We start from the raw sequence: 23904 nt of genomic DNA, 5'->3' as shown, positions 1-23904 counted from the left end.
AATGAAACTACAGCTCAAACATCTATTAATGTGAAATTCACCAAATATGTACCTGTATTTGTCTATTCTACTTAATACAACTAATGTGACATCTGGGAATCTCTTTCATAGCTCATAGAAAATTGACCAGAATGCTCTCTGCCATATTACTCACTAAGTTTAAATTGCCTTAGTTCAAAGGTTCAGCTTAAAAAGCAAGGGATGGCAGCAGTGCAGTGTCTATTGTAGTCTAGCTGACCAAATTAATGCAATTCATATTGTTTTAACATTGTTTTTATATTCTGGTCAAACCGTACACATCGTTTGCTTTACTGAGCTGAACAGCGCAACACTGCCACCATGCGGACAAATGTAGAAATAACTATTCTCCCACTTACATTTATGATTATAATGCTGTAACAAATATACCTAATGTCTTAAATTTATAATGTCATAAACAGTTCATGAGATAAGCAATTAAAACGGCCTCAAATATGTTTTAAAGGGGATTGCTGAAATAGTTTATAAGTGGAACTAATGAGCGCTTTCGGTTTACAGGAAGTGGACTCATATATTGGTTACACAGTATCTGAACAAGTGCTTCCGGTCGGGCAGTTTTCGCTCGCTTGTTGGATAGTTTTGGTCATGTTTCGAAATGTTTTGGGTCGATTGGTGACAGGAACAGTTCATGTTCACCGCTCTGTGACTAACGCACCTTTAACAAAGCGAGTGTCAGCCGCCTTTGAGCCGCTCAGGAGCTTCTCTGATGTGAAGGACGAAGCTCAGCAGCCGTTTGACACTTCCCTGCTGGACATCCTGGTGTGTCCGCTGTCCAAGAAGCCTCTGAGGTAAGTCCCATACAAACTGAAGGGGTTTTATTGTTGTGGTGGATGGATGGGGTTTTATTACAACTCTTCAGACGCAGCAAACGCTGACAAGAGAAACTTGTTTAATTGTTTAATGTGCAAGTAACGTTAGTTTATGTGCAAAGAAAGTGCAGGAATCCTGCGAATATTGTTACATTTGTAATACTTCTACATTCACTGTAAATGTTATTATGTATTCTAATGTTTTAAATGTATTGCTGAAACATTAACATGAAATGTATAGCATTGATGTAGTTTAGGCTCATATGGTTTAACTTATGCAATATTTCATGAGTCGGAACGTGATAGAAAAGAGTGGTATTCATTACAGTTAACAAATTACTTAAATTACATTATTACTTGGTGTCAGATGGAAATGTTTGAATGCTTATAATTGTATCTAGTGTACATCACTATACTTTTCACTGTTCTCTTGTCCAATTGAAACTTTTCTTTTTATTCAGACAACAATGACTGTAGTTCTGATGGCTGTCTGATTTGTCAGTCCTTTTAGTTTTTCAAAATACTGTTTTATTTCATGTTTCAACTGGTGAATATTGTGTTTCCTTTCAGATCATTTGCATTTTATGGACTTAAAACTTAACTATATATTAGGGCTGCAAATAATAATTATTTTCATAGTTGGTTACTCAGTTGAGTGTTTTCTTGATTAATTGATCAATAGTTGTTGTTTTTTTTTTATTTTGTAAAATGTCAAAAAAAAACAAAAAAGGTGAGAAAAGTTGACCAGTTTTTCCCAAAGCCTAAGAGGATGTACTCAAATATTTTGTTTTGTTCAGTTTACTGCCAAAAGGGTGTAAAGAAACAGAAGATATTCACATTTAAGGAGCCAAAATGAGAGACATTTTCTCTTAAAAAAAATAACTCAGACCAAGTAATCAATTATCAAAATAGCTGTCAATGTTAATAGCTCTAATAACTTAACTACATATAGAATAATATTTCTTTTCTGTAAATTGAGCTTAATAGTCCCTTAAAAGTCCCACATAACATATCACTATCAATCACGTTAAACAACAGTTGTGGACTTAGGCAGTCTAAGGGGCAGGGCTGAAAAAAATAAAGGGTTAGGGTTAGCTTTATGTAGTGTGGCACCTGCACGCAGAATGTCATGATGCATTTATGGTCTAGTGGTTCTAAACCCTGGTTAAGGTTAGAGCTGTTTTATTATGTGGCATTAAGTGCAACAACTACACCCCTGTAATAAAAAGTCATAGAGGCCAACTCATTTTCTTGCATGTGGAGCAGCCTACGTTACACTGCATCACATTTTCTCCACTGGAAGGCTGACGTAGAGGACCCTTTAGCATGTTTAATTTATCATAAGAAAGCACTGCTACAGAGTTTTTGAGAATAAGAAGGCACCAGGGGGCAAATGGATCATATAATTTCAACATCAATCCAGAAGAATTAAACATAAATATAAATGCTTTCATAAATCTATTTAAAATTGTTTCTGTACCAGTATTTAGCTGCAAAAACTGTCAAACCGAGGTTAAACAAGTTCTCCAAGTTTCTGTATTGTTTGCCCATTTCTGGGATTAGTTTTTTGATTATTACTGCACACAGAATGAATAAATTTATGCTGAACTTTAGGCACTCAAATGCATTTCCACTATGGTGGTGCCGTAACGTTGTTGCCTAAGTTGTTTTTGACATGCTGAAAATTAAGAGAAAATTAAAAGAAGCTGTTGCTGTTATTTATTGCACTGTGGCTATGTCTCCATGTTGTGTTTATTGTTTCTTTTAAACACAACTAAGTTATGGACATGTGGGGCTGAGATTATGCCCATTTTCAACCCTGTATTTCAAATCACCAAATCAGTGAATTTTCTCAAAAATCCTGATTCAGTAACACTGTACTGAGTCAGTTTATAAAAATACATTAAGTGAGGAGTAAATGTTGCTACATTCAGGTGTTGTGGGAAAGATCATCACTTAAGCTCTGAGTTGCTATACTGCTCATTATTTTTTGGCTCAGCTTTCATGAAGTAAATGTTCACCGAAAAAATCTAAATATTTCTGAGAACATGTGCATCATGGAAGAATTATGTTGCTGCTGTCCCTCCTCAGGTACGAGGCTAAAACCAATGAGCTGATCAACGAGGAGCTTGGAATCGCCTATCCCATCATCGGTGGCATCCCCAACATGATCCCTCAGGAAGCCAGACTCATACAGAAAGACACAGACACCTCAACCACACCAAAACAAGAGTAAAAGCGGCATCACCACACCTTCAGCTGATCCGCGCAAACAGTTTGAAAGGCTGTTGGACTGAATGAGACAGTTCTTTTGGATCCAGCTCTACTCAAATGCCACATTGTATCCCTGCACAGTGAGAATTTAGACTGCATTGTAGTCACCTGGCTAAAAGTAGATGTAATATATCACCTTGATATTTATTTAGTCCAGTTGTACCCGTCTGCAAGCATGTTCTCTCTGTCCATGATGGTGGGGCTGGTCCCAATAGTGTCTTTGTTTGGTTTGTTCTACTCTGCTGCTGTGGATGAGAACTTCCCTCAAGGCTGCACCAGCAGCAACAGTCTGTGTTTCTACAGCCTGCTGCTGCCAGTGACCATCCCCGTCTATGTCTTCTTCCACCTCTGGAGCTGGATGGGGATCAAGCTCTTTAGACACAACTAGGCTCCTCTGACTGTGTTCTTAAAGGAAAAATCCAATTTCATCACAGTTTAACCATCTGTTAGTGATGCACCTTGCTTTTCTTGGTAAATAAAAAGTGAACTTAGATGATTTGACACCACATTAATACAATACAGTTGCAGCTATACTGGAGTTTAATAGCAGAAAATGTCTTCTTCCAACACTACAATGAAATACTGCTGTAATACATGTTTTGATTGAGATACCAAGGAAGTAGACACATTGTAAAACATGAAGCAGATCTTAACAGGGTCGGCTGAAGATAAGTGAATGCATCAAGAAAAATCTATTGCAACACATGCTGTCAAAATAAGTCAATTCTGAGAGTGTTTTTAAGGTGGAGCTGTGTGTAATATCTTCTTGCTTAAAAGACAATAGTATGTTTAAGTCACAGCAGCTACAAAACAAGTTTTGTAAATGTCAAAGTAGTACAGTAAATCCTGGTTGATACAATATGATGCTCCAAGTCCTCTTGTGTTAATTCTGCATCTTTGATTTAGTTCACATTGTTTATAAATGGAAGGCTAATATTTGTGTGTCATGTGACAGATTATACATGTACATTGCTGTGGGGTTGAAATTAATAAAAAAAGAAATTGCTGCTTAACACTGAGGCTTGACTGGGAAATTTGGAAAAACAGTTTAAACTCAAAAACATCATATCCTACAAGTTGTACACTTGTTCCTTGTTGTGTTCCTTCACAATAAATACAGTTTTGCTGTCATACAAACAAACAACAAAGATGTGACCTACAATTTGATGCCGTAGTTTCCTGAAAACGTTCAAAAAGATGCTTCTGAAACAGATATTTGAAGGACTGACACACCACCTGTGTGCACATAAAACTCTAAACTAATAACATTACAGGAACACCTAACTTGAAAATTCAAACAGTTGACAAATACATGAAGTCATTAGTAATACAATAAGGATTATATGACTTTCCTCAAAAGTTCATTTGGGACAGAATTTCCTTTCTCTTGTTGTTGAAGATAGCTTTTGTGCATTTTATTTTCCTAATCACATATGAGTTTAATTTTATTTTACCTGTTCTTTTAGTCAAGAAATTAAACACTATTCCGGACATTAAAGGGCATCGAGCAGAAGTAGTAAAGACTGGCAGCTACCGGCTGCAGGTCAGTGTCCTTCCACGTGACCTCAGTAGCCCTTCCGGCTTTTCACATCCCTGCCCTGAGCGAGTTTCATCAGTGGAGACTCCGGCCTGGGTGACTGTCCCTCTCCTTTTGTCTTGAAGAAAAATGACTCATTGAGTCTCATCTGGACTGCTCTGACCTGAAGTCAAACAAAAAGTCATTTTGTTACTGAACAGTGGCAAACTCTTAAGCCTTAACATTTTTGGACATTGTTTAACAGGCACAACAGTTTAAATGATAAGAGAAAAGACCTTCCTACCCTGTCACATACAGGTTCAGTGAATTACTAGTTATTGTTCTTAGCAAATGTTATGCTGACACTGATCTGTGCTTGAGACATAAATCACTGATTATTAGATGATACTGAGTCATATATATTTATTTGGATATACATGTGCTTTCCTTTTACATGGTTGCAAGGAGACCTGCCACGTGTGAGACATGCACTGTAATAAAAAATAATTTCATAATAAAATTTCAGCATACTGTAAATTAAGAGGTCTGAGACAGAACTAGATGTGACAGTAGACTTGAACCACAGGTCATCTAGAGACTAGTGGAGCTGCGTGTGCATGTACCTTCAGTGAGACCCTGAATCAATGTCAGAAAAGTCATTATAAAATGGAATTATCAGCTAATGAGCAACATGCTCAGCCCAAGAATTTGTCGGCTCACTTGGTTACTTTTCACTTTACCTTCAGTTGTGTTAATTTATGTCTATTGCGGGGCTTTAGCCGAGGGCCAGGAGGACTGAGCGGAGCTGCTCAGAGCTGGGGAGCTCTGGATGAGAGGGTCGGTGCTTTATTACACACAGCTGATGTCTGTTGTACTCACTCACAATTGCCTCAGTAAACTGTTGCACGTGTTACTCGTCTGGTAGGAGGGGCTCAGGACAGAAAAAAACAAAATCTAACTACACTCTTGAGATGAGGCTCAACCAATCAATCAATTTTAGGCTTTCTACCTACTGCAGTTTTAAGACACTTATATCAGATTGGTACTCGCAGTAGTTCAGGTATCCAAATCAGTATCAGGATGAAAAAAATGTATTGAAACATCTTATCTTTTCATGGGATTTTCTGACAGCAAGAAAAATAATAAATGTTTTCAGCCTTATACTTTAAATATAGCAATCTTTAACATAATTGTATGTGGACTTCAGATCAGATATATTTTGTACATTATGGGGGTTTATAAAAGTTAAAGCGAAATTAAATAATTGCAATTTTAAAATGCATTGAATTTACATATCTTCTCCTGTAAGCTCTCTAAACTACATTTGACAAAAAGATCTGTTTGAAAAAATGCAGTGAACTGCAGTGAACAGTGTGTGGTGTATCGTGTGGTATCACCTGGGTCAGGTCCAGCTTTCCAGTGCGACAGGGGGCCTCAATGTCCTCGCCGGAGGTTGTCGTGTCTGTGGACTTGGACTCAGACTCTGACTGGGGGCTCTGAGTTGTTTCACCTTTACCTTGTGTGCTTACAGAGCCAGGATGTCTTCCGCATGACTCTTTGTTTTCCTCTTCATTTTTCATGTCTGAAGAGCAAGATGGAAGCACGCTGAGGTCACTTTTGATTGATGTCTTCACTGACAAACACATCCCGAGGTCTTTTCTTGCCCTCTGCGGCAGGCTCAGGTCCAATGCTTTCAAGTCCCCAAAATGTGTAGCTGCTCGAGTTTTTTGGCAGAAGCTGAGGTAGGAGGAGAGTTCAGTTGTGAACAGGTTTTCTGTCTGTGTAGAAGTGCTTGTCATGGACAGTTGGCTTGAAGTACAGGAACATGTCTTTGACTTTGCAACATCCAGGGAGGGGTTAACAACAATTGGCTTGGCCAGGAAAGGATTCACCACACCAGAATTTATGTGTATAGGAGACATTATTTTTACTTTTCTCTTCTTGGTAAGGTTTGTGTTTGGCTCCATTTGTGTCTGAAAGGACAATTTTCCCTTCTTGTTGTCATGATGTGCTTTGTTTAACCCTTCTCCCTCCTCTTCTTCTGTGAGAGCCACTTGCACTGGCTCCTTGTGCTCATTTGTCTTTCTGTGATGGTGATGGAAAAGTGAGTCTTGTGAACATTTGTTGGACCCGTCTAGATGCTCTTTTATCTGTGGGCGCAGCTTGTCTCGCAGTGTTTGAGGAGTTGTGGTAACGGCTTTGTCACTGGTTTCACTGCTGGAAGGTTCAGAGGGCGACACTCTGAATGTCTTCTGGGTAATAAACAGGTCCTGGCTGTTTATATCCTCACTGGTGCATTGAGAGTCATTATTGTATGTTGACCCCAGGCTGTGCTCTGTCTCTGCGACCTGTGAACAGTTCTCACTGTCTCTCACAGCTTCATTCTCTGGGAGGACGCTCTTTATGGGAGATGAAGAGACAAATTTAGGATTGTTGACATAGATGTACCCTGGTGATAAATCAAACACCACTTTCTTTTTTCTTTTGGTCGTCTTCTTGGAGTCCTCAGTCAGGTATTGAGGTTTTAACTTTTCATAGCTGCTTGGATTCAATGTTTCAGGCCTCCAAACAGGTTTTTCTTCTGCACCACTGGCATGTGTAAATACAAAACTGTCATGTAGTTCCAAAGCCAATCTGTCTTTCTTTTTCTTCTTTTCTTTTTTCTTTGCTTTCCTGTCCTCTATCGTTTCCTTGAATTTGGAGCTTTTCTTTTTCTTTTTTTTCATAGTTACATTGTTTTTGCATTTTTGGCTTTTTTTGTCCTTCTTGGAGCCCCTTTTTTTTTTCCTTTTCCCAGGGGAAGTCCAAGACTCCCAAAGGAAGTGTGTCTCCTCACAGTCACTCATGAGTCTGTTCAAGAGAGAGAGGAAAATGGTAAATTTTCAAAAGCTAGATACACAGCGGTTTTGCATACATAGTTTCATATTAGTCTGACACCTGTATAGATAAGTCACTAATTTGAAGGACCAGTGTGCAGGATTTAGTGGTTTTTGTGGTTACAGCCTCACATTTCAATGCTTTTCCAACTGAAAGACACAGCTCCCTGGGTTGTAATTTTACAAACAAATGCAAAACTCTGATAGAAGTTCTGACTAATTGTTTTGTTTAATAGAAATACTTAGTAGTCCATTGTTGTTTGTTTGTTCCGTTTGGATACTGGTTTGTCCCATCTGTATATTAAAATACCACTGATTATAACACAGTGAAATCCAACAGCAGGAAAGCCACACAGCCTCCAAAATGATGTTTCAACAGAAACAACAGTGTTCTTCAGGAAGTCAAAATTTAGTGCAGGGTTGATTTATTTGGCTGTACTGGTTTTAGCTAGGTGTAATGCTGTTGGTTATTTTTATTGATTTATGTGGCAATTGTTTTCTCTGTGAATTGTATACTATTAGCAATATGTCAAAACTCTGAGAAACGAATGCCCATGATCATTCCTCAGCCCAGGGAGACATCTTCAAATTGTTTTTGTCCTGTCTGACCAAAAGTCCAAAAACCATGGGGATAAACAAATAACAAATCTTCATATTTGATAAATGAAAAATCAAAATAGTTGCCAATGTGCATGCGCCCTATGTACTGAGGTTATCAGTCCTCTGCAAGAGCTCTGGCACAACCAGCCAGAAAACAGAAATCAGAAACAGAAACTGTTTTATTGCCAAGGTTTATACTTACAAAGAATTTGCTGTTACATATTGGTGCATAACAACAAACAGTACAAAAAAATGTAAATGTAAGTTAAAACATTAAAATTCGAAAAATACAATAACAAATACGTAACATACGAAAAAACAAAAATATAAAAACAGTAGAAACGATATGTACAAGTGTGACTGCTATTTAAATAGCCTGTGGCTCTTTGCTGCATGTCATACCCTCTCTCTCTCTTCCCCCTTTCCTGCCTGTCTCTATAAAACAAACACAAAAAAACCCCAAAATATTCAAACAGTTGCCAATTAATCTTTGCATCTGTGTACAAAGCCATGAATCGTTCAGCTTTAGCTAGGTGCACCTAATAAACTGATTAATTGTGTCTCTACAGGTGTTAACATTAAGATTGTAGTGTTATTATGTCTTTTAGAGCTGCAATGATTAGAGAATTTATCAATATGCAGAAAAGTCATCTGCAGATATTTTGATTATTGATTTCAATTTATTTTCTAAGCAAAAACACCAAACATTCACTGATTGATAATTAAAGTAATTGTCAGTTGCAGCCCTAATGCCTTTCATCTGTCATTTATTGAGTTATCTCCCATTGTTTTCTCACCAAAATAGCTTTTCAATCAGGGGATTAATCAAGTTATCAATCTACATAAATTAAAGGAAAAGAACAACATAAGCCACCATGAGCCTCCAGAACAGATTCAGTGCTCCTTGTCAGAGAGTGTGAATTGAGTCTTGAGTTTCATTTGTCCTCTGTCTGTACAGATATGTGCTTTAATTTCTGTCCTATCTGCTTCTAAATTTACTTGCTCAGCAGCTTCATGTTGTTTTTTTCTATGACTTGTACTTGTCTATAGTCTTATTGGGTGAGTGAGTGTGTGTGTGCATCAGCAAATCTAACAACTAATAACTGTTTGAGACGTCTTGAGAGTCTGTGTTGTTGTCTTGCTTCCTAATGAGGTTTTAAACACAGAACTCTTTTGTTTATCACTTCTATGGTTTAACATCAAGCCCAGGCACAAAGCAGCAGACATGATGAATATGCACTACATCTGTAAAGATAAACTCAGTGAAGTAAGGACCACACTCTATATCAACAGGACAACAGGCTAGTATAGTGTATTTCAAGGAAGGCATAAACTATTTGCATAATACTCGTAGGAGCTCTACAGGCTTTTAAATAAGATTTACTGTACATCTATGATGAAAAATTCTGTTTACTGAGCTCTCTGGCATGTTATGAATTATAGCTTTAATCAATATGTAAATAGGCAAACATAGAAGGATAGGTGGCCACTTCAACTTGGGCCTGCTGCAAACATACTGGGTATTACCCTGCAACAGAACTGTCAGGAAACATAACAGGCCTTATATTAATGGTCTATTTCTAAGTACTATCTTAGCACCTGTTTGCTTTCTTATATGGTGTGTTATTGCTCAAAGTTAATTTGAGATATCTGTGATATGTTTTTGTTACATGTTAATGAAAAATGTCTTCACTAATAGACTTGGGCAGTATCAAGGTATTAGTATCAGAATATCAGAATATCTAGAAATCCCAGAGGTATGATTTTCACTACAACCATTATGAATAAAGTTATCTGGAATACAGAATATGTTCTTTTATTACTGGAAATAAAAACACAGAATGAAATTTATTTACTACGGTAGGGAATTTAATAACAGAGGAGTTATGTGGAGATTAAAATAATAATAATAATTGTCTTGTCATTTCTGCTCCACAGCCTAGGTTTTGCTAATTAACGAAATATAACTAGATGTGGAATCATGAAAATATTGCCACATATAACTTTATTTTGTCATTACTTCATCCAACTATTAAGGCAGTCTATTAGCCGCATGATACAGTCGTACATCATCTCCTTTCAGCCAGATGACGTGTTGATATCCGCAACAGGTGTTATGGGTCCTTAAACAGGAAGCTATGCTAATTTCCTAAGTATTCATTATTCTAAGTATTTAAACCCAGCAAGACTTGTATACGAGGGCTAATAGCATATTAAACACAAGCATTATTTTCTAAAAATGTCATATATGCTACAATGACTTCTATCATCAGCTTTCAATTATTTGTTTTTCACACAAATACCCTAATATACCGTTTACACGGTGAAATGTCAGGAAGGTATGAAAAAACAGACAACGCCCAAGCCTATTTGCTAACATAGAAAACTGAGCCTTTTGATGATACTAATACACAAGTTGAGTCTGTAACAATGTAGCTTAACAGTATCAAGTTGTAGAAGTGATATAACATAGGAAATTACAGTATTACTTCAATTTTATACGCTGTATTTTCCAAAATGTGTGACAGTTTGTCTAATTGATGACCTCGTGCAAATAGTTGTAATTGCGAAATAAAACGATATCTTTAGCAAATAAGACTGAAAGCCTGACAGGTTTAACATACATTTTGTCCCATTGTCCGTAGATTTTCGCGGTTGAAAATGTATTTACTTTGTATCAAAACGAGTTATTTTTTATGCCCGTATGGACTGTAACATAAAATGTAACAGTACAAAAAGGTTATTGCGATAACTTCATATTTACCTGAGAAGGCAGATTCAATTTCAGCGGGCAACTCAACTTCAAAGAGACCGCCTCTGCCGCCTGGAGTTCATGTTGCGTTCAAGTGTAATGCGCGACTTACGGGAACCAGAGCATCTCGTAGTTATGAAGCTTTTACGATATTTATGGAGTTTTAGAAGTAGCAGTTTTGAGGAAAGAAAAACAAAGACGCTTAAATATTTTTTTCGCTCATTGAGGTTTAGGCCTAATTAGCCCATCACATCACATTATCCAAATATCTCCTTGTAGTTGGTTGTTAATATTTTCCATGCTTTCACCTCATAATTACGACATCTCACAAACACTGGTCATATTATATTGGTTTGCTCGTTTATTCTGCTGCTTGTATTTAGGCCTACAATGTTTTCGACAACACATGAATGAAGCACGGGACCTTCTTCAGCCTGCAATGTTCATTGGTACCTTTCGAATATCTTCTCGCGACACTGAAGACACTCCTGCCTAATATTATTGTGTAGGTCACTATCCTGGTTGAGGTGTGTCTTAGCAGAGTGTTTGTGTGGTTGAAAGGCTCAAAATATATATTTTTTAATGAGTTCATCTTCCACAAAATGTTCACAATAAGACCACTTGGTGTCGCCATTTACCATCAGTGTCAGATTGACAGAAATCAGTGTCAATATTATGGTCGACTGTAAGTGTGAATAAACAATAATAATAGAATAAATCCTCTTACATTTGGGACATTTATATTACATCACATCTGGAAGGCAAAGGACACAAAAGCAATCAAATGTACTAATATTAGGGATACTGGTAGGGATATTATATAATTTCTCTTTTGCTAGGTCAATATGCAAATAATTGTTTTCAGAAACCTGATCCACATGAGAATCCATTTTGTCTCTCTGTGTCTTAGTTATGCCCCTAAGTGGACCCAAGGATGCTAAAGAGTTGTGTGGGAATCCTTTCAGACAACAGAGCAGACAGTCTTTGTCTGTCTGCTAGTTTGTAACCATTCCTCTTCAGTTCTGCAGACTAACTATTATTGTCTGGCTTCCTATACATTCACTCTACTGCATCATATGCAACATTAACCATCCATGATTCATCTGTGAATAGAGGACATTTCTGGAAAACAATAGAAAAAATCATTTCAGATGTCCTAAAGGTGGAGTGGAAAGTCATTGTACAATAAGGTCCATACACTGTTTTTGATAAAGCCATGCTGCCCGCATCTTAGCTCAGATATCTGCCACTGAATCTACAAGAAAATCTGATTTTATACACTTTGGCAAGCAGGGACTTATACAATTAGACTTAGAACAATTTGACTTAAAGGTCCAGTGTGTAAGATTTGCAAGGATTTGTTGGAAGACTATGGCAGGAATGGAATATAATAGTCATAATAAATATGATTTCATTAGTGTGTAATCACCTGAAAATAAGCCTTGTGTTTTTGTTACCTTAAAATAAGACTTTTATATTTACAAAGACCACCATGTTGCATTGCCATGTCCCTACAGTAGCCCAGAATGGACATGCCCAACAGTAGCACTTTTGCATTTTGTGTGGATTTTGCAGCCAGCATAGGCTCTACAACATGCTAGGAAGGGGAGAGTGAGGTGTGGTGTTTGCAAGCTAGATGCCACTAAACCCTACACACTGGTCTTTTAATAGGTCGAGTCAACAACTAAACCATCTCCATGACAACTGAGCATCTCACTGAAGAAGGCCATGAGATTTGTTTGAAAGCTTCAGAAAAATACACCAAATGAGTGGAGGTGAAATTCTTTTTTTCTTTTTTGTTCTTTTTTTTTTTTTTTTTTTGTTATTTCTAAGGCCACTGGAAGGAAATACAGCCCACTTCACAGACCAGACAGATACAGCGTTTCCATTATAGAGTCTGGCTGGCAATTTTCCCTAAGTAATGTTGTGACCTATTTCTTTCCCACCATCCCATTAGTTTGACAAAAAACTCTATTCTGTACTCTGTCTGTACCATCTGCTTCAGTACAAGAACATCCTTTCCCCTTGTTAGTCTAAGCAGTAAGATTTTTATAGGTAATAACATGGGTTGTTTGAGTGTGCAGTGGACTGTAGGGATTAGCAAATAGAAAGCAGGATTTCATGTCTAAATTATGTCATTTTACTTTAAAAAAATCTTTACTATTAAATCCACATTAAAACCTTTAAAATGTAAGAGCTAGTCTGTTTGAGACAATTATTATTATTATTATTATTATTATTATTCATTTTATAGTTAATAAGCATTGGTTTTAATGTGATAGTTCACCCTAAAATTAAAAATACATATTTTGCACTGGGCTGTATTGCTGGTAATCCGTATAGATTTTTTTTTTTTGGTGTGATGTATGTGTGAATGTTCATGCATATGCATGTTTGCTGTATGTGTGGGTTTGTGTTGTATAAAACTCAGTGTCATATTTTCTGTTTTATATATTTTATTTTTATGAAGAACAGTTTCTATTACCAAAACAATGCAGTGATACTTGAGGTAGTTTTGGCCAATGAAAGATAGTACTAATCTGATGAACAAATGATTTATGCTAGAATGCATAAAATAAACATTGTTGTTACTATATTATTATAGCTTTTTTTATGTATAGATGACAAGCATTTTGGTTGGTTATTACATAATCCACTGAATTATTATTATTACAGCTGATCTTTTTATTGCTTTTAATGACTATTTAGACTAAGATCCGAGTTAACAATAAAGCCAAAGGGGCAACACTGATCATAGGGTTATAATCTAATATTTGGGAAGTTATATTCAGCTAAATTTGTAAAAATGTAACTGTAAATGTGTTGTACAGATGAAGACATCCGTTTTGGTTGGTATTATTACATTTTCAGCAAAAAGTATTTTGTAATCACCACCACCACAATATGTGATCATTCCTTACAAAATGTGGGGAAATCTATGACTTATTTAATAGGCTTTTATAACAAAATGTGAGTGTTATGATATAATGAAGTGAAATTTTCTTGTATTTTATACATGGTGTTATTGTATAAAGCCTTATTTTAAAGCTGTTTTCACACAATTGCACTTTTATGGTATAATATTTTTATGCAATAACACGGATGTCAAAAAGCCAGGTTCCCGATTTAACTCAGTTTTAAGATACTGGATTTTGCATTTGTAGGGCAGTATACACAATGAACCTGTATCTAGACGGTGAATTAGCGATGTTGGTTTTTCATGTCTCTGTCCATTTTTCCATCTATCATTTAAGGATGTCTGAGTCAAAATCTGATTTTACAGGAAATTTCATTGTTGTCTTTGTTGTGTTTTAGTAATAAGGTGTTCTTCCATTCTGCAGGACAGATTTCAAAATGCTCTTATCGGCACCTTTGTGGAACAGAGTGTATCAGGCACATTAAGTCAGCGCAGTCAGTCCAGACACATGATTGAGGTGATGAACAGCATTATGTGAATTGCACACTAGTCTAGATACCAGCAAATAGCCACAATGTGGATTCTAGAATAACTCTTTTAATGGCTGAATGCTGACTTAAAGTTTCTGCATGTCTCATGATGAGCTCGAATCTCCTCATTTGAAGACCTACATGGGTATTACATTATGTCCCAAAACCATTAACATGTTGGCACAGTAATGAGATCCATATAAACTCTCATCCTAATGTTCTCAGTGTGCTCCCAGATTACTCCTTTTGGGGGCATTTTATTTTCATTTGTGGAGAGTTTTCTATTACCATGGTGATGACACGCAGCCAGGCAGCTGCATGTGATCCTTCAAAGAATCTTTCACCTTTGAAGGCTCTACTTTAACAATTCCTATAGACACGCATCAATGGATTTCCTTCTTTTTCCGAATTGTTCCTTCAAATTGGTTGAAATCAGGGCAAAATATGAACTACAGAAATGATCTCTTTCCTGTTATGTGTGAATCCTGCAGAGAGGAGGAAGTGGAGATGGGGTTTAGATTTCCTTTAAAGACAGATACAACACACAGATATGTGTATGTATGTATAGTAGCTACACATACAGTAGCCTACTTAAGTACTTCATTTGATTTTAAAGTGAGACTAAATGTGTAACTTTAGCTAGAAGGACCAGTATGTAGGATTTAGTGGTTAATACTGCTTGTCTCACCCTTCCCTTCCTAACTGTAGAAATATGGCAGTGCGACATGACATCATCTCTGTGGAAGAGAATCCACAATTTCTGTAGATATAAAGGGCTTGTCAGTACACAGTCTGTTCCAAATGGTGCCAACAAAAATAAACAAATAAATAAAAGCTGCATGATCCGTTCTGCACATAAGCAAGCCAGCTGCCGTCTTAGATAGCAATCTATAGCAACACCACTTAGACAAACCACATGTCTATGGTTTGTCTACGTGTCATGGTATTAGTCAACACATCAGATTGGCACATAGAGGTACTTCGCCAAAATATCAGGCCACACCCCCTTTTAGGAGATAGAAACCCTGTAAACAACAATTCAATTTTCCATGTTATTGGATTACAATTTTGAGAAGTTTGTATGAATTCATGTCGAGTTAAACAAACCTTTGTTTTATGGACATGTCCAATAATTCTGTGACCTTACCTGAACTGAGTGTTCTCGATATCTTAAAAACTTAAGGTTGAATATTCAATCAGCCATCATGTTCCTTCAGTCTCCCCCCTTCCAAATGGATTAATAAGCCACACCTGTCACTGCCAATACTGAATTACCGGATATTGTTAGGCTTAATGTTGTCTGTAAATAGCAAAACATGTCAATAGACAACTGGTGATCTAAGCTTTCAGGTGATTACACACTAATGAAAACATACATATGAATATTATATTCCCTTTCTGTCATATTCTGCCAATAAATCCCCATAAATATCACACACTGCACCTTTAACATCAGCCACAGTGACTGCAAGAGAAACTTACATCTAATAGTTGCACAATCAGGGACTACTCATTAAGTTTTCATTCAGTTTGGTAATTTGATCATCTCCATGTATGAATTTTAGGCTTATGGTAGCATTACTACTTTAAAACTCTCCTTCTTAGCTGAGTGAAGCTAAGAAGGAGAGTTTGATTGCTATGTAATAACCTGCTTTTCAGCAGTCGCATGGGCTCAAATTGCCAGTCATTTGTCTCTTTGACGCCTGATCAAAGCAATCAGTCCACCTGAGTGAAAGGAATTCAGGCTGTAGTAAAGGTCTGGTGTGGTGGCAATAAAATGATGGTGCATTGCCTTAGGGGGCAGGACAAGCCAGTCTTCAGTTCCAGGAAAAGAGGGTCACGCTGGAGTGAAGAGCTGCCTGTAATCCACATGAGCTCATTCACTGTTAAAGCTGACCTGTCCCCCAACACCATAAATCCTGCCAGTCACACTCAGCTGTAAAGCATTACTACTCATTGTCATATTTAAGCATTCATAAACATTTTGTGAAGGATTTTGTCTCAAGTTTGATGAATGTTAGCAATGTCATTGATACTCCATTTATATTAAAGCCGTAATATGTAATATTCCCACATTAAAATATCTTATCATGTTAGACATACGTTGTATTTTGTTGAGTTGTGTACTTAATGTTTCCAACAATGTTCAAATGCAGAGCAATCAGGAATTCAATCAAGATAATGTGCGTTTTCTGCTTAACCGTTGCTAGCTAGTTGAAAGTTGACTTCTGGGGAAACATAGGACACATCCAATATTTCAGAGAGTGACGAAGGAAGTCGGCAAACATGATTCAAAGTGAGATGAGTAACATGTTAATATTACCTCGTCTATAAACATGATTTCTGCCTGAGTCATGCCGGATAGATTTTCATTGCCACTGGCATCCCACCTCTTCTCATCAACAATACAGATTATGTTCCAAGATTTTTCCCCAGTAGATTTAAAGGTGAACTAATCATTTGTCCAATTACAAGTCTTGCTCATACTGATGAACACTCACTAGTTGTCATGCAGCTCCACAAGACCCACAAGTTTTGCTCACATCAGCCTCATTTCAAGTTGGATTAGGGGAGTTGTTATCTTCACTGTTAAACAACCATCATGTCTGACATGACTCAGACAGAAGTCCTGTTCATGGACGAGGTAATATTTAAGTTTTGTTCACATTACATTTAGTCACATGTGCCAACTTCCCTCCTTAATCTCTGATGTATCCAACATTAATCTGTGTTTTCCTGGAAGTTATAGCAACTATCAACTAGCTAACAACGGCTAGCAGGAAATGCACCTTGAATAAATTATGGATTTCTCTGTGTTGGGACAATGTCACAACTATTTGGGATGATTTAAGTACACAACATATCACAGACTATATAAAATACTTCTACATCACATTTTCAGTAAACCAACCAAATACTTCATTAAACAGTATTTCTATAAAATACTCTTAGTGTAACCACAACCTGCATCTATAACGAACTGCGCTCTTGTTTTCTCCAAACGCTCTGTGGAGTGACTTGAGAGGAGCAGCATCTGTGCGATGTTATTTATCTTCTCTGTCACCCGTCTCAGGACATGCCGTCACCCTCTATAAATGTCAGAGCCTAACCTGAAATAGCAGTCGCCTTCTCCCTATTTACTCCACAGTAACTATTCTTAATTCTTCGGGACCAGCTTGCCTTACTGATGCACCTGACTTGCAATAGCTGTGAATGTCAGGTTCATGGTAACACCCAAAGAGTTAGCAATTCCTTGATTTACAGCTCCACTTAGCAATGTGGCTTTAGGTGTACAAATAGCTTCAACTAGTCCTGTACCTGATCCTAGTGTTGTGGGATTGCTGACTTGGACTTGAAATGTCTTGCCTTGTTGTATTCCCACGCACCGTGTTGCCTTTGCATGCCATAGGTAACATGCTACACATTATGGCAGCATGAGGTAATGAGGACGACAAGGTTTGACACCTAAGCTAAGGTCAGAGGGCGATGTGTTCAGCCGGTGTCATCTAAACAGGCCGTGGCCACCATAGTCCGTAATAGTATCACGTGAAAACAAGTGGAGGTCAACCTCTCTGAAGGGCCCCACCGATCACCGTAAATCTTATAAAGCTGGTATGTAAACAGCTTTAATCACTGACCACTTGATCCATTTGTTTATGTATCAACAGGTGCAATGGCTGACTTCAGGAGATAATCAATACTGGTGTTGATTCACTTCACGCTTTTATGTCATGGTCAAACTTTGATGGTTTATTCACAGCTGCAAACTGCTTTGAATAAAAGATTTTGAAACTAAAATGCAAAGAGCGAAACAGCTATTAAAAAATCATTTTTTAAAAAACATATTGTATTTACAGATACACTGTAAAATTAACTGTTTTAACTTTAAAAAAGTTGGTGTCTGGGCTGTCTTAACATTTTAAGTTGACCGGACTTGTAAACACAAGTTGAAATTATTTTGCTAAAATAAACTTATATAAACTAATATAAACTTGATATTAATTTGGTTGTACTTGAGACAACATGCTCAACAAGCTTAAGATATTAAGTTGAGCAACTCTTTAATCACCCCGACAAACATTATGAACAAAATTGATTTTCTCTTACATTCTCTCAGTTTAAAAAGTCTGTTCTTCATTTCACACAAAGAACTTAGAGCTACTCCTGTTAGCTACTTTGTTCAATATGTGAAGCTGCTCTCAGTGAACTTGTTAAGTGACATCATAGTTTGCAGTGTTTTCATTATTGTGATAGTTTTAACTGTCCAACAATGCATGCTGGGATGTCTGCTAATATGTTTATCATGTTTCTATAGAAACTTAATTGAATGAATTGATAAAAAGTTTAACTTTAATGAATAAAACTTGCATATTTTCATTAAGTTAATGAGAAAAGATTAGTTGATTCCACTAAATTCCTGTATTTTTTTTTCAGCGATACATTTCAACAAATGTCTATCTCCCTCTTTCTTTTGGCTTACATGAAATATGAATGAAAGCTTACATGTTATAAATCTTTGAGCAGCTTGGCATGATGTCATTCTCTGGCTTCTCTGTTGACGCTGTCATGCTCTTTTTTCCCTCGTGGGAACGGAAGGAGGAGGTCGGAGGAGCACACGAGGACGATGATCAATATGTTCGCACCTGTCAGAGATGAGCAGCATGGCACTGTTCACACTGGAGCTTTAAAGCTTTTAATTTCTGCAGTTGCTAGGATAAAATGACATTTCTACTTTTCTGGCATTCTTCATCATGAGATACATCATTCTGCCGTCTCATTTCTTATTTTAATCACCTTTAAATCAGATTAAGGGGCCTGGTGTGAACAGGCCCCTCGTGTCATGACATAGCCATTCCCAGCTCCTGCTACATTTAGACAACTCATACCCTCGTGGTTACCTAATGTGTAGTGTGTGTGACCATAATAAGTAGCAGGGTGTTTTTTTCTGACATGATCTGGTCCCAGTGATTGATCTTCCTTGGGACACCTGTGGCTGAAAGCTGAGGGGGGAGAACTTGACCCAGATATCTGAATGACAGTGAGGGAGGGAGGGGGAGGGTGAAGAGATTTGAAATGAAACCAATAGTTGATATTATTGTCCAGCTTTTGTGTAGACCACGTGGTTTGTAAAATGACTACATGGTAGCCTAGGATACTTATGACGTGACTGCCTCTGCTTATTATTGTCCTCCCTGAGAGAAACACAATGAGACACAATGCTATATGACACACATGACCTCTTTGAAGGTTACAACACATTTTATAAAAGAGTGGATAAAGAGCTAAAGATAATTCATAAGCTGAAAAAAATGCATAATACAATATAGTACTATATTGTAAGTCTAAGAACATTTTCAAAATGTTTTGTAATCTGTTTCATTTATAGTACATGGTGAATAGAGGCAGATACCACTGTCTTTCTTCATGTCTTATTGTATTAAATACAATTAATACCAGCCTATTATTCTAATTCAACATCAATTTTTCTTTAAACCTTGAATACAATCAAAAAATTCCACTTCCAACAATAGGCAGGTTTTATAGAAATATTGTGTTGGGTTTTTTTACCCAGGTTTTATGATATTCACTCCTGATACATCTGTCACTGTTAGACCTTTTTCACAGACACAAGACATTTTGACGGTCAGAAAAGCACAGGCCTGATTAATGAGATGGATGATCAGCACATCCTCACACCTAAATGACTAAAAGGCAAATGAGTCCTGAAACGAAATATATGACCACTGGAGAGTACAAATGACAGGTACCTTACACATGTTCCATATGTCATGTGGCATTAAACACATGGGTAGTGTTGTGAAACAGTTGCAGTTTGGTTAGGGTTAGGCATCAAAACTATTTTAACAGAAACAGAAAAGAAGCACACTGCAGGTTTACGTAAAACATCATAACATCAAAATAGCCACTACAAGTAAAGCCCTGCACCCCTGAAATTTCAGTAAAAATAGAGAAGAATTATCAGCAGAATGTATATTAAGTATCAAAAGTAAAAGTATTCATGAGTGTTTTATCATTCTATAATATCTCATTGCACAAGCAGGATTGCCCTGCTATAGCAGGGTCAAGAACAAGCTCATTTAAATCACTTTATACTCTTGTGTAATGATGCATAGTATTCCATAAACTCCAAATGTGTTTTGTGAGTAATATCTTAATCTGAAATATTACTAATAGTTGTCAGATAAATATAATAGAAGAAAAAGGTACAATAATTCCCTCTGAAATTAAGAGGTATTAAGTGGTGCAATTTGAAAATACAGTACAAGTACTTTCAAGTTGAACTTGAAGTACCATGCTTGAGTAAATATATTTAGTTACATTCCACCACTGTTTAGATTTAAGGTCTTGGTAATGTGCTTGCTGAATCATTGTCACATTGTCATGGCTAAATGGGACACTTCAATACAAAACAGTCATCATTAATGTTATTAATAACACTTGTGCTATGACAAGTTGAAATGTTTGAAGTGTATCCACTATGAGGTTGTCCTCACTTTTTGGGTGAAAATACTGCTTTTCAAGTTGATAGTACAAGTTGTTCAGTACAAATCAGTCAAATTTTAAGGGATCCTTTGTGCATATTATGTAATTTTATCAAAATTTACTATCAGCTGGTATACGGTATCATTATCACATCTTTCAAACTTTCAGAAATTTATTTGTGTGTCGGCCCCTGCATTGCTCAGACTCTAATGTCTAGAAAGCACAGTCTTGTGTGAAATGACCCTTTGCTTGTCCTGTTTTCAACAAGCATTGACAATGAACTCTGAAGGTGCTCAGAGATTCTCAAACTGACACACAAGATCAAGACAGTGACGACAACGGCATCACCCACTGACACACCTCCTGAACTCCCACTTACTCTTTGATTCAGGATGTTTTCTCTGACGTCAGGCCAGCGTAACAGCTCTTTTTTGGGAGCTGAACTCATTAGAACAATGTTAATTCTTGAGTAAAATGCCTATGTAACCAGGGAGACTCCGTAATGGTCAATGAGAGTCATAAATCCATCCAAATGTTGGCGCTATTGTTGTGAGGCAGGCTGGGAGTCAGACAAAAAAGGTCACATCAGATGTGGACTAATAGATCTGGCCACTCTTCAGAGATAGGGAAAAAATACAGAGAAGCATGCAAAATTGAAAATGTAGAGGGATGTTTTGTGCTTAAAAAAAGTACTTGGGAAAGTTTTAGTCTAGGAAACAGGGTTTCTTATGTACAACAAAAAAACTGTCATCCTGGGATCACCTTCATTAGAATAACTAATATTTCAACATACATACTTGTGATGATAAACTTTTGTAGTGATACCATACCATAGTGACACCAAATCCTCATAAAAATAATAATAAATATGTGGATTTATGTCAGGGAAATGCAGGCATTCCTTTAAAGGTTTGGAATCCTGGTTGTGTGTGTGTGTGTGTTAGTGCATGTGAGGTGGGTGTGAAAGTATTTAGGTTCAACATGCAAATCCATTCGTTTGCTCTGGTATGACAGTGGTGAAAGCCTGAAGCTCAAAGGAGGTGTTGTCATTCCCGTCCTGCCCCCTCCAGGAGCTGAAGGTGTGACATCAACAGCAGTAATGAAGGCAGCTCATCAATGGCTGGCCCAGGGGCTATAAAAGGAAGGTGGAGAGTCCAGAACTTATCATAACTGATGGGAGCTAACCACCAAACCAGTCTAACTTACTCACTCTATACCACCGGGACACAACTTTTACTTTTATTGGAGTGGGGAGAAGAAGCCACCACCACAGGTAGGTCCAACTTGTTCTGTAGTCAGTGATGTAGGCCGAAAAACACCTCATTGTTAAATATTTGACGGTTTAATATTTAAGTTATAGGAATTTCAAAATAAACACAAATGCATAACTTCAATTCTAAAAGTAAAAATACTAAAAGTGTATGACTTTGGTCATAATCATCAGCTTTTTCATATATTTAAACATAAGACTGAAGGTCAGACATTTAAAGCTGTTACAAAGAATTTTTAGATTTTGTTGATTTTGGAGGCCCCTGCAGACAAAGGCAGTAGTGTTTTAAATGACTACAGAATATAATATCAAAAATAAAACCATCTGAATAAAAATCCTCCTGCTTCATTTTGGCTACTACTGACCCTAACTTTCACCTGTGAAAATGTACACAGTCCTCTCACAGATTTTTGGTTGTTGTTAATGTATTTGTATGTATTGTAGAGGTATCAGTGTTAAAATGAGTGTTTGATAGTCTATTAAAAACGTATTGTAGTAGCATTAAAATTCAGGTATTTAATTCACAATGTGTTGTAACAGTTTTGCAAATTCAAAAAAAGTGATTTGATTTTTTTATGTTTACAGGTCATCAAGGTCAACATGCAAAATCTGGACTATAAAATGGTGTTCATTTCACTTTGCATTTTACACATCTTCGCTCTCTATGAAGGGCGCCCCCTCAGGTAATCCCCTCCCCCTTATTGCCTCTTTCAGAAGATCACCATCGCTTCAGGCTTAAATAACTTACTAAATCAACATCCACTTCTTATCCAGTTTTTATAATGTTCAACTGACGTGTATTTCATATCCCTGTGTACAGCAAAAGGACGGTGAGTGAGGTCCAGCTCATGCACAACCTCGGGGAGCACAAGCAGGTGCAGGAGCGGCGGGAGTGGCTGCAGATGAGGCTGCGGGGCATCCACACAGCCCCGGCCCCGGGCAGCAGCGGGGAGGCGGGCCGGACGAGGAGGAGGCTGCGTCCCGAGGAGCTGCCCGACCTGAGCGACCTCACACCGGAGGAGATCCAGTATGCTTTGAACTTCTTGGAAAACCTCCTCAAGTCAAAGGAGTCGTAATTGTAGTTGATTTTATATGACCTTCGATGGTCGCAGCAACATTTCCAAAATCCTTTTTTGTGTTTGTGAATTTTGTTTAGTTTATTTGTTTTTTTGTTGTTGTTTTGTTTTTGTTTTCAGAATTTTAGGCTACTTCTTTATTTTTCTATTTTGTTTAAAATGTTTCAATGTTTCTGAATGTGTCCCCTTTTATTAGAATGTACTTTTCTTGTATTTATTTTAAAATTTCACACTATTTATTTCATTTTATTTATGAAATTGATGTCTATGAAACTGTTTAAGGGAAACTGTGCCTCGATGAGTCAAAGCTTCCCCATTGTGTATGCACTTTTATTTAACAAGTGGTGCTCTAAACCACTCATACAGCTGCTTACTTAAACAAAGTGAAGGAGATAAAGAGTTGGACCAATGTTATTTGACAATGTCCTTATGAACGGGCGTTCCTGTCACTGTCAAATAGTTTAAACATATGAATATGATTACTTTGTAGACCTGCTAGTAATTCTACTTCCTCTTTTTTTTAGATTTTGACTGTAAAACGTCAAAATGGACATTTAGGCTTAATAATAGGCTATGCACTTCAACATCTGTATATTTTTATATGTAAAATATGCTGTTTTATTTTTATAAGCATTTTATGCATGTATAATAAATAAATAAATAAACAATGACTTGTTTTTAATGTTTTCATCGTTTATTTAGATAGATAGAAGATAGTTGCGATAGTTGTACACCACACGG

General features: G+C 37.0%; 4 protein-coding genes across 4 annotated transcripts; 3 read left to right on the top strand and 1 right to left on the bottom strand.

Moving 5' to 3' along the window:
- The first annotated feature begins 558 nt into the window (after nucleotides 1-558).
- pyurf (PIGY upstream open reading frame) lies at nucleotides 559-3084 on the top strand. The gene is made up of 2 exons (XM_084734969.1): nucleotides 559-827; nucleotides 2940-3084. Exons 1-2 carry the CDS (start codon nucleotides 625-627, stop codon nucleotides 3082-3084), a joined length of 348 nt encoding a protein of 115 aa, XP_084591095.1. The 5' UTR covers nucleotides 559-624.
- A 208-nt stretch (nucleotides 3085-3292) lies between these two features.
- Nucleotides 3293-3676, top strand: LOC146316125 (phosphatidylinositol N-acetylglucosaminyltransferase subunit Y-like). The gene has a single exon (XM_084734970.1). It carries the CDS (start codon nucleotides 3298-3300, stop codon nucleotides 3508-3510), a length of 213 nt encoding a protein of 70 aa, XP_084591096.1. The 5' UTR covers nucleotides 3293-3297; the 3' UTR covers nucleotides 3511-3676.
- A 1011-nt stretch (nucleotides 3677-4687) lies between these two features.
- LOC146316124 (uncharacterized) lies at nucleotides 4688-7619 on the bottom strand. The gene is made up of 2 exons (XM_084735065.1): nucleotides 6036-7619; nucleotides 4688-4822 (listed from the first exon to the last, which is right to left on the bottom strand). The coding sequence occupies exons 1-2, from the start codon at nucleotides 7482-7484 to the stop codon at nucleotides 4688-4690; spliced, it is 1584 nt and encodes a 527-aa protein (XP_084591191.1). The 5' UTR covers nucleotides 7485-7619.
- Nucleotides 7620-22631: 15012 nt separating this feature from the next.
- pth1a (parathyroid hormone 1a) lies at nucleotides 22632-23771 on the top strand. Its single transcript, XM_084734352.1, has 2 exons — nucleotides 22632-22770; nucleotides 22908-23771. Exons 1-2 carry the CDS (start codon nucleotides 22688-22690, stop codon nucleotides 23161-23163), a joined length of 339 nt encoding a protein of 112 aa, XP_084590478.1. The 5' UTR covers nucleotides 22632-22687; the 3' UTR covers nucleotides 23164-23771.
- Nucleotides 23772-23904: the final 133 nt, after the last annotated feature.

Source organism: Lutjanus erythropterus, chromosome 13, assembly GCF_056507025.1.
Source record: "Lutjanus erythropterus isolate fLutEry1 chromosome 13, fLutEry1.hap2, whole genome shotgun sequence".
Lineage (NCBI taxonomy): Eukaryota > Metazoa > Chordata > Actinopteri > Lutjaniformes > Lutjanidae > Lutjanus > Lutjanus erythropterus.
The sequence above is the reverse complement of the archived record's forward strand: the minus strand, read 5'-3'. Positions and strand labels throughout refer to the sequence as shown.

What these genes read in the sequence shown, in the direction of transcription:
- pyurf (XM_084734969.1), top strand. Translation starts at nt 625, where the DNA reads ATGTTTCGAAATGTTTTGGGTCGATTGGTGACAGGAACAGTTCATGTT. An exon ending in CTGTCCAAGAAGCCTCTGAG is followed by an intron (nt 828 to 2,939) that starts GTAAGTCCCATA and finishes GTCCCTCCTCAG; the next exon opens with GTACGAGGCTAAAACCAATG.
- LOC146316125 (XM_084734970.1), top strand. Translation starts at nt 3,298, where the DNA reads ATGTTCTCTCTGTCCATGATGGTGGGGCTGGTCCCAATAGTGTCTTTG.
- LOC146316124 (XM_084735065.1), bottom strand. Translation starts at nt 7,484, where the DNA reads ATGAGTGACTGTGAGGAGACACACTTCCTTTGGGAGTCTTGGACTTCC. An exon ending in GAAAGCTGGACCTGACCCAG is followed by an intron (nt 4,823 to 6,035) that starts GTGATACCACAC and finishes GTTTGACTTCAG; the next exon opens with GTCAGAGCAGTCCAGATGAG.
- pth1a (XM_084734352.1), top strand. Translation starts at nt 22,688, where the DNA reads ATGCAAAATCTGGACTATAAAATGGTGTTCATTTCACTTTGCATTTTA. An exon ending in TATGAAGGGCGCCCCCTCAG is followed by an intron (nt 22,771 to 22,907) that starts GTAATCCCCTCC and finishes CCCTGTGTACAG; the next exon opens with CAAAAGGACGGTGAGTGAGG.